At 40.4% G+C, this 10,855-nt stretch overlaps 1 protein-coding gene across 1 annotated transcript in view; it reads right to left on the bottom strand.

The window, feature by feature from the left end:
- Positions 1–7,498: 7,498 nt before the first annotated feature.
- The window catches only part of PLK1S1 (polo-like kinase 1 substrate 1), a 239,786-nt gene continuing 236,429 nt past the window's right edge, over positions 7,499–10,855 (bottom strand). The window contains exon 13 of the mRNA XM_006860749.1: positions 7,499–7,602. Coding sequence (XP_006860811.1) covers positions 7,499–7,602 — 104 coding nt within the window. The remainder of the gene's footprint in view (positions 7,603–10,855) is intronic.

Here is a 10,855-nt window from a genome sequence, read left to right as displayed (position 1 = left end):
TTCCCCAGTTTAAAATAGTGTGTCTTGTCTTGAAATCTGCTTGACTTCCTCACCATTTGGAAGCTGTAACCACACTTTCCCCTCTGTTTGCTTAGTAGTTGCCCTCATTCTAAATTGATATCTCTGGTTACTTACTTTCAGTCTTGTAGCTTTGTTTTACTCTGGATGATTCTCTAGCTGGGTTGACTTCTGGGTGGTGTTGGTGTTTATGTCAATCTCAGGTTGTTGTGAGCTGCTGTTGTCTTTCAGTCCACAGCATTCCCTTTACCATTTTTGTTTTTTTAATTTGGTCTGGTTATTAGAAATTCCTTTAATTTCTATTTATATGGAAATGTTAGAATTTTGCTGTCATAGTTGAGGGACAATTTTGCTGTGTAAATAATTCTTGGTTGGCAATCCCCCCCGCCCACCCCCCCCCAGAGTTTTGTATATGTTCTGCCATTACCTTTTTCCTGTGTGGTTTCTGCTGAGAAGTCAGAGCTTAATTTTATTGGTTTTCCTTTGTAGATAATGTTTTGTTTTTACTGTGCTTGTCTCAGATTCTTTCCTTGTCTTTGGTTTTGGAGAGTGTGATTATGACATGTCTTGGTGATATTCTTTTGGGGTCTATTCTGTTTGGAGTCTGTTCTGCTTCTTGAGTACTTATCTTCTTGTCTTTCATCATTTTAGGAATTTTTTTGCCCAACTTCAACTATTTTTTCTGTGCTTTTGTCTTTTCCTGTTCTGGAATTTTGATCGCCCATAAGTTGTTCCTCTTTGTGGTGTCCCATACAAATTTTAGACATTCTTCAGATTTTTGCATTCTTTTTTCTGATTGTTCTTCTAGCTTACTAGTATTGAGAGATTTATCTTCAAGCTTACCAATTCAGACTTCCATTGATTCAAATCTACTCCTTTGTACTTTCAATGTACTGTCCATTTCTAAAATCTTAGTACTAACCTTCTATATTTCTAGTTGCATGTTTTTGATCACCAATCCGTTATCTATGGTTTCCTGAATTCTTCCTTGTTTTCCTTGGCCTTTTTGTCAATCATTTGATAGTATCTAAATATCATTCTCTTGATTTATTTTTCAGGGATTTCTGATGCCTTTTTCCCCTCAAATATGTTTTCTAGCTCTTCCTCTTAATCGCTTGTTTGACCCACTCTGTCTTGTTCCTTCGTGTGAAAAGAAATTGTCTGTTGCTCCTGAGATACTGTGGTGTCCTATTTGTATTTAACTGATGATTGCATATTGGTGTGTTCTTAGGCACTTGCTAGCTGCCTCCTGGTGAGTGTGATTAAAGATGAAAGCATGTACACCAGTCTCTGTTCGCCATTAATGCAGCTCAGTTTAGGATGTGTTTGACTGATGTTGTGGGTATTATTGATCAGTTATATAGCAGCTGTTATGGCATTTGACCAGTGGGGATGGTCATAGAGGATATGGTTGTGGTTGGGCTGTATGAACAGAGTTGCTGTCTATGTCCATTGAGGCAAGAACAGAAAATATACACACAAGAGAAAAATAAAAAAATAGCAGACAAAAACAAACAAAATATATAGTAAAGGATAAAAAGGAAGAAGAAAGCAGGCAGCAGCTCAAAAGTGAACACAATAAGCAATAACAGAAAAGAGGGAGAGGAGAAAAAAAATGAAAGCAAAAATAAAAAAGATAGAAAATCCACTAAACACAATTAGGGAGACCAAGGAGCTCTGGTAGCGTAGTGGTTACAAAACGGGCTGTGAACCTTTAGGTCAGCAGTTCGAAACTACCAGGGGTTCCGCGCGAGAAAGATGAGGCTTTCTGCTCTCGTAAAGATTTACAGCCTCGGAAACCCTGTACTGGGTCGCTATGAGTCGGAACCGACTCCACGGCACATAACAACAACAATGAGATATAGACCAGAGTTGTTGTTGTTGTTATGTGCCGTGGAGTCGGTTCCGACTCATAGCGACCCTACACAGGGTTTCCGAGGCTGTAAATCTTTACGGGAGCAGAATGCCTCATCTTTCTCCCGCGGAGACCCCTGGTAGTTTTGAACTGCTGACCTTGCGGCTCGCAGCCCGATTCGTAACCACTACGCTACCAAAGCTCCTTATAGACCAGAGAGTAGTAATGAAAATCAAGGTGTGAAAAAAAGAAAGAAGAAGTGGTGGGGGATAGGGGTGAAAAAGAAGAAAATTTTAAAATATGAAAGCTGAATAGAACGGATGAAAACAAGGGAAGGTAAAGAGAGGAAGAAGGTAAAGAAAAAATAAACAAACAAAAACAATGACAGGAAAAAACCAGGACAGGTTCCTGACCCATAGAGAAAACACTGGGGACTCTTGCCAGCCAAGGAGCTCACATGGTAGGTGGGCAAGGGATGAGACTGTGGTGCTTCCAGCCCTTGACGGAGTTCCTATAGGACTACCTGTTGTCTGTTCTGGACACCCAATCTAGAAGTAGCTTGTGCAGACCTCAAAGCAGCTGGGATCAGAGGGAAGTCAAGGGCAAGTGTTCCTGCTAGTTCAGAGCTGGGCGTTTAGAACCAGTTGTTAGTGTAGAGCAGGCCTCACCTGAATCCAGGTGCCAGAGTTGGTGCTGATAGCTCCCAATTCACCTTGGTGAGGGTCACAGCTTCGCAGTTCCCATTGTGCAGCTCCATTGTAGCGTAGTGTTTACAAATCGGGCTGCGAACCGTAAGGTCAGCGGTTCGAAACTACCAGCCGCTCCGCGGGAGAAAGATGAGGCTTTCTACTCCCGTAAAGATTTACACCATCAGAAACCCTGTACAGGGTCGCTATGGGTCGGAACCGACTCAACGGCACTTAACAACAACAACAACATTGTCTGGAAAACCTGAGCTTCGCTGGGGGTATATCAGGTGGGGGCTGACCACACCTTTGGTCATCAGGGTAACCTGAGGAACAAGAAAAAATATCACACCTTTCTTTCTGCCAGTAAGCAATGTCTTTGCACCAGCAAGCTGCCCTGTGCCTTCAAAGATACGTTCAAGATGGTCTCCAGATGCCTGGCGGACAGGCAAAAATCAACTGTTTTGTTCTGCGTCTGTTGAGCTTCTTCTAGTGAGGGCTTGTACAGGGCTGGCCAGGGACAGTGCAAGTGGTTTGGAGCAGGGCTTACCTGAACTCACAAACCAGGGTTGGTGCAGACAGCATTCAGCTCAACTTTGATGTAACCAACGTGCAACTCTGGTTGGGGGTATACACTAGTGGGGGCTGGCCACACCGCTGCTCATCAGGAGAGTTTGGGAAACAAGAAAAAAATGCACCTTTATCTCCACAAGTCACCAGTATGTCTCTGCACTACGAAGTCACCGTGTTGTCTTTAAAACTGCTCACAAGTTTAAGATGGTCATGCTGCGTCTGGTTGGCCGGCATAGTTCTTCTGTTTATCTCCTTTTTTTTTTTTTTTTTTTTGGCCACATTGATTCAGCTTTGTCTCCTTGTAAGCACTCAGTCCACTTCTCTATCCTTTCACAGAAGATCACAGTTTTGGGACTATCACCAGCATGTTTCATTTAATTTTTCAGATCTTTGTTGTTAGAAGGTCTGTATAGTGTTTCTGCCTAATCCTCTATCTTGCTGCCTCCTCCAGATGTTGCACTTATCACCTTATTTTTCAAAAAACTTTTTGTTGCGAATTGAGGGTTTACAAAGGAGATCATCAGTCTTTTATTCAACAAATCATACACTTCATCTCAATTGCAATCCCCTCAATTTAACACCACTTATCCCACTTCCTCCCTGTGATTGTTTCCATCCCTCCTTCTTTCCCAACCCTTCTAAATTTTGTCCTTAGGTAAATTCTGTTCTTTTGATATCAAATGGTTGATCTCTATGGGATGCGTACCTCACCAGTGTTGTTACCCACCCTATTCCCCATATGCCTATCTATTAAAGCGCTGGACTGCAAGGTCGGTTGAGTCACAAGGTTCGTGGTTCAAACTCACCAGCTGCTCCTTGGAAACCCTATATAGGGTTGAATCCGAATCAACTTGGTGGCACTTAACAGCAACACTGTGGATAAGTGCTGTCAAGTCAGTCTGACAACGACTCACAGCAATTCTGTATAGGGTTTCTGAGGAGTGGCTGATGGGTTTGAACTGCTGGCTTTTCAGTTAGCAGTGCAGTGCTTATCTTACTGCATCACACCAGGGTCCCATCTATCTATTGTGTGTGTGTGTTTAACCACTGAATTTATGGTTAGCACCAACACCAGGAATACCATTATTTGGCTGAAAATTGAGCCACACGTGTGAGTTCAGTTCCAGACCTGAATTGTGACCGTGGACCATAGTCTCAGGGTTTCTCCAGTCTTTATTTGACCAGTAAGCTTGATTGTTTATCTTGATTTTTTTTGTTGTTCACATTTTCTCCCTTTCTATCCAGGACCTTCTAACATGATCCCTTTCAGAGCAGTTGGTAGTGGTAAATAGACACCATCTAGATCTTTTGATTTAAGGCTTGTAGAGGCGGATGTTCACATGTTGCATTAGTTCATTGGTCTAATGGAAGCATCTTCCCTTTTCATCACTCTTCTCTCCTCTGGACTGGGAGAGACTACATTTCAGATGTCCACTTATGAGCTTTTAAGATCTTTTTGTGTGCCTCTTGTAGACAGCATAGTGAAGGATCCTGTTTTCTTATCTATTCTACTTCTAGCTCTTGTCTAATGCATTTAATCCATTTATAGTGTAATTATGATAGGTGTGAATTGATTGCTGTGTGTGTGTGTGTGTGTGTTGGTGGTTCTACTAGTTTCTTTGTTCCACATAATTTTCTGTGCTGAGTTCATTTTGTTCGAGTTTTCTTGTTATTTTTGTTGCTGTTTGTATGTGTGTGTGTGGTTTGGGTTAAAGTTTACAGAATGAATTGGTTTTCCATTCAACAATTTCTACATTAAAAAAAAAAAACACAAACTTCTGTGAATTGAGTGAAGTCTTACAGACAAGATTATACTTTGTTTCATCTCAATGATTGCAATCTCCTTCATGAAACAACAGCTATCCCACTTCCTCTGGGTGGTTCCTAGTCCCATTCTACTCTCCTTCAAATCCCTTCTCAACTTTGTCCTTAGGTGAATGTTGCCTTTTGATTTTGAATGATTGACCATTCCATGGTGTGCATACCTTACTAGTGTTGTCTCCCCTATTTACCTATCTACTGCTTGACTGAAAATTGGGCTGCAAGGGTGAGTTGCTTTCTAGACCTGAGGAGTGGTTGAGGGGCATAGTCTAGGGTTCTTCTAGTCTCTTTCTGACCAGTAAGCCCAGTCTTAATTTGTATAATTTTGAGTTTTGTTCCACATTTTCTCCCACTCTATCTGGGACCTTCTAATGTGATCCCTTTCAGAGCAGTTGGTAGTGGTTACCCTGTATCATCTAGTTCATCTGGTCTCAGAGTTGTAGAGATGGATGTTTACATGCTCCATTATTTCACTGGACTAATTGTTTCCAAGCATCTTCAATTCTCAACACTCTTCTTTCTTCCACACGTGGAGAGATCAATAGTTATACCTTAGATGGTTGCTCAGGAAGATCTCAAAAGCTACTAAAAAAAGGCTATAGAACATTGTCTTTGTGGACTGTTAAGCCAGCTGACCATAACAATGAATACAGTGGAGCACACAGAAGGCCAAATGATGTTCCCTAAGACAGTAGTCCAGAGTCCTCAGGCCCAGCAACTCATTGCCTAATGATTATTGATGATGTTTAAGAAGTTCTCATCATTTTGCCTTCTGTATGCTTCATTACATCCATAGTTGTGTTTGCAATAAAAGTAAAATACCCATGAACAAACATCCCCTTTCATTCCTTTATACATGTGTAGGTATAGTCCCACTCTTCCTCCTATACCCATTCAAGGGGTATATATATCCATGTTATCTACCCACAGGACACTTTTGTTTCAAGGTTGTGTAAATAACACTATTTACCTCCTTCCCCTTTAGTCCTTTCATACCTCCCTGTGTCTTCATGTCTTCATCATTCTTCTCCCAAGCTCCTACTTCTTGTATATTACCCTCCCAGCCACCCAAGTTAATGTGTGTCTCACCTCTAGCCAATGAATTACTCTTCCTTTCCTCCCACCCCTATATCCATTAAAGAATTTTTTTTTTCAGCATGAAAGCATTTTCCTGAATTTTTATAATAGTGGTCTCATTCAATATTTGTCCTTTATTGATCGACTAATTTCACTCAGCATAATTTCACTCCAGGTTCATCCATGTTATGAGGTGTTTTGAAATTCATTGTTACTCTCCAACATTGCATAGTATTCCATTGTATGTATGTACCAAAGTTGTTTATTCATTCTTTCATTGATGGGTACTTAGGCTATATCCATCTTTTTGCTATTGTGAATAGTGCTGCGATGAACATCAGTGTGCGTAGATCTACATGTATCCTGGCTCTTACTTCTTGTGGCTTATATAACCAGTAGAGAAATTGCTGGGTCATAGGTATTTCTATTTTGAACTTTCTGAAGAAGCACCATATCGTTTTCCAGAGTTGTTGAACCGTTTTACAGCCCCACCAGCAATGCAGGAGGGTCCCCGTTTCTCCACACCCTTGACAGCATTTGTTGTTTTCTGTATTTTTGAACTTTGCTATTAATGCTGGGGTGAGATGATATCTCATTGTTTTGATTTGTATCTCTTTACTGGCTAATGATTGTGGACATTTCTTCATAGGTTTTTTTGGCTGCCTAAATGTGTTCTTTGGTGAAGTGTCTGTTCATGCTCTGTGTCCATTTTTTCATTGGGTTGTCTTTTTCTCATAGAGGTGTTGTAGTTTTCTGTAAATTTAGAGATTAGCCTCTTGCCAAATATGTCATTGCAAAAAAAAAAAAAAAAATTCCCAGTCTGTGGGCTCTCTTTTGGCAAAATCTTTTGACGTACATAAGTGTCTAATTTTTAAGAGGTCATCTATTTTGTATTCTACTGGTTGTGTGTTATTAGATATGGTTGACAGTGTATTAATGCAATATACAATAGCCCCTAAGTTCTCCCCCATTTCTTATTGATGATCTTTTTAGTTATATGTTCTACATTTAGGTCTTAAATTCACATTGAGTTTGTTTTTGTTTTGTGTATGTGTTTTGTAATTATGTCTTTGCTAGCACCATTTGTTGAAGGACTCTCTTCCCCATTTAATGTGTTTTGACCTTTTGTCCAAGATCAGCTGACTGTATGTAGATGGATTTACTTCTGGGTTCTCAATTCGGTTCCATTAATCTATGTGTCTTTAATTGTATTAGTACCAGGCTGTTTTGACCATTGTGGCTGATTAGTAGATTTTGAGCTCAGCGAGTATCACCTTACTTTTTGATAACATTTAAAATTAAATAGACTGGTTCATATTTTATCATGAAATTTAACTTAAACAGCAAAGTGGCCACAAATTTTCACATTGAAAAATTAAAAACTTGAAAAGGAGTTGTTTATTGTGAACATGACTGCAAGGTTTCAGTTTGTTTAAAGACTTTTATTTCCAACAGGTGTTACAGTTTATTAGTCATAAAAATCATCAAAATCATCAGTAGATGTGTTATGGTTTCTAGGACATAAAACTGCTTCAATTTCTGAGTTGCTATCATCAGATTCACCCCAGAAAGCTGGAAGACAAAACCAGATAGTCATTTAATATCTTTGAACTCTGATTTGTTCAGCTTAATTGATTATGAAACACCTCAGTAAGACTGGTTAACTGGAGCAGTGACCTGCAAAAAGGACTAGCAGAGAAACCACACGATACACCTGATATACCTGGAACACACATGTCTATAAATACAGTACAAATGTATATACTTCACTATGAGTTTAATGAACTGTTATGAAAAGCACTTTGCAGAAAACTTCCTTTTCTGTTCTTTTGTACTCCTCACTTCTTTATTATAGGCTCCCAAACCACACAAAACCTATTGCCATCAAGTTGATTATCACTCAATGACCCAAACAGGGTTTCTGACACTGTAAATGTTCACGAGAGCAGACAGCCCTATCTTTCTTCCTTGGAGCAGCTGGTGGGTTTTGAACTGCTGACCTTGCAGCTGGCAGCTCAGTTTCTAACCCACAGTGCTATCAGGGCTCCTTCTACAATAGAAACGGGACTTAAACTAGGAGTCAACATGGAAGTGAGGCCAACTGGGTGTTTTACCAGGCCTGACACTGCCCCACCTCAGTTGCTCCTCTACTTTTATCTCCCTTTTTAAAATAAGAGAGGAGAAAGGAGACATGATGACACACCTTTAGAGAGGAGAAAGGAGACATGGTGATTGAACCTGAGACAAGGACCTGGGTGTACATCGTTTATTTGGGTGGTGATGTCAGAAACTTCGGAAGGAGAGTAAGGAGAGTGATGAAGGGAAGAGATGAAGTCAGTTTAAGGAGTGTGTGCTGGCAATGGACCACAGAGACTCAATCCTGCTGGGGATATATTTAGTAAGTAAGTTGTCATTGTTGTTATTAAGTGCTGTTGAATCAGTTCCGACTCATAGAAACCCTGTATAGGGTTTCCAAGGAGCAGCTGGTGGGTTTGAACTGTTGAGTTTGTGGTTTGCAGTCTGGTGCAGATCCTACCAGGAGTCCAGTAAGGAAGTTACTTATTCTCCAACTCCCATCACTTGTGGGTTGAAGGCTGGCACTTTAGATTGCCCAGTGAGACTGAGCATTTCTCTGTGTCCAGAGCCTCAAGCAAAGGTATACAATGACTTGATAGAGAAGGCCATGAGCAGGCATAGGAACTACAGCTGCAGTGACCTTCAGGGTGACCTAGGAGGATACAGTTTTGTTGTTGTTAGGTACCCTCGAGTCAGTATCAATTCATAGCAACACAGTGCACAACAGAATGAAACAGTTCCAGGTCCTGGCCCAACCTCACGATTGTTGCTATGCTTGAGCCCATTGTTTCTGTCACTGTGCCAATCCATCTCATAAGGGTCCTTCCTCTTTTTCAGTGACCCTCCACTTTATCAAGCATGATGTCCTTCTCCAGGGACTGGTCCAACCTGATAATATGTCCAAAGTATGAGAGACAAAGTCTGGAAATACTGGCTTCTAAAGAACATTCTGGCTTTACTTCTTTCAATACAGATTTGCTTGTTCTTTTGGAAGTTATGGTATACCATAACTCAACTACATCAATTCTTCTAAGTATTCCTTATTCATTGTCTAACCTGCATATAAACTTTACTCCAATCACATCATCATGTTCAACTCTACTTTGAGGAGGCATCTCTTCCCCAGTCATATTTTGAGTGCCTTCCAACCTCAGGGGCTTATATTCCAACCTCTTCATCATGTTATGATATTCAATATTCTTGTGCTATCTGACAGTGTTCCACTGCTATTCATAAGGTTTTCAGCCACTAAATATTCAGAACTAGTCTATCTCTCCTTCCTAGTCTGTCTTAATTTGAAACCTGTCCACCATTGGAAACCCTGCTGGTACTTAGAGTACTGTTGTTATAGTTTCCAGAATCACAGCAACATGTAAGCCACCACAGTATGACAAACTGACAGATGAGTGGTGGACAGGATATGGTAGGGACACTAATAGTCTATTCTGTATTTGCAGTCACCTAACAGTGACTACATGGACAGTTTCCACTTACAACCAAACGGTCACCACTTGTCTGTCAGTTTGTGTACTGTGGTGGCTTGTGAGTTGTTGTGATTCTGTAAGCTATGCCACCAGTATTTTAAATACCAGTAGAGTGACCCATGGTGGACAGATTTCAGATGAGCTTCCAGACGAAGACAGACTAGGAAGTAAGAGTGATGAACTACTTCCAAATATTTAGTCACTTAATACCTTATGAAGAGCAGTGCCAGAAAATGAGCCCCTCAGATTGGAAGGCACTCAAAATGCGACTGAGGAAGAGTTGCCTCCTCAAAGTAGAGCTGACCATGATGACGTGATTGGAGTAAAGCCCATGGGAGTAAAGCCCACGGGACCTTCATCTGCTGATGGGGCACAACTTAAAGTGTAGAGAAACAGCTGTAAATATCCACTGAAAATCGGAACATGGAATGTATGAAGTATGAATCTGGAAAAACTGCGAGTTGTCAAAAATGAATATGGAACATATAAACATCTATATCTTAGGCATTAATGAGCTGAAATGGACTGGTATTGGCCATTTTGAATCTGACAACCACATGGTTTACTATGCTGGGAATGACAAATTGAAGAGAAATGGCTTTGCTTTCATTGTCAAAAAGAACAAATCCAGATCAGTCATGAGGTACAATGCTGTCTGTGATAGGATAATATCCATGCGCCTACAGGGAAGCCCAGTTAATACCACTAGTATTCAAATTTATGTACCAACCACACTAAAGCCAGTGAAGATGAAATAGAAGTATTCTACCAACTTCTTCAATCAGAAATCGATCAAACATACAATCAAGATGTATTGATCATTAGTGGTGACTGGAATGCAAAGGTTGGGAGCAAAGAGTTGTTGGAAAATATGGCCTTGGTGATAGAAATGATGCTGGAGAATGCATGAGAGAATTCTGCAAAACCAATGATTGATTCATTTCAAATACCTTCTTTAGACAGTATAAGGGACCACTATATACATGGACCTCACCAGATGGAATACACAGAAATCAAATTGACTACATCTGTGGAAAGAGACGATGGAAAAGCTCTATATCATCAGTGAAAACAAGGCCAGGGGCAGACTGTGGAACAGATCATCAATTACTCATATGCAACTGATGATCAAACTGAGGCTGAAGAAAATGAAAACAAGTCCATGAGAGCCAAAATATGACCTTGAATATATTCCACCTGAATTTAGAGATCATCTGAAGAACAGATTTGATACATTAAACACTAAAGACCAAAGACCAGAAGAG

This window comes from Chrysochloris asiatica, unplaced genomic scaffold, assembly GCF_000296735.1.
Source record: "Chrysochloris asiatica unplaced genomic scaffold, ChrAsi1.0 scaffold00039, whole genome shotgun sequence".
Classification (NCBI taxonomy): Eukaryota; Metazoa; Chordata; class Mammalia; order Afrosoricida; family Chrysochloridae; genus Chrysochloris; species Chrysochloris asiatica.
The sequence above is the reverse complement of the archived record's forward strand: the minus strand, read 5'-3'. Positions and strand labels throughout refer to the sequence as shown.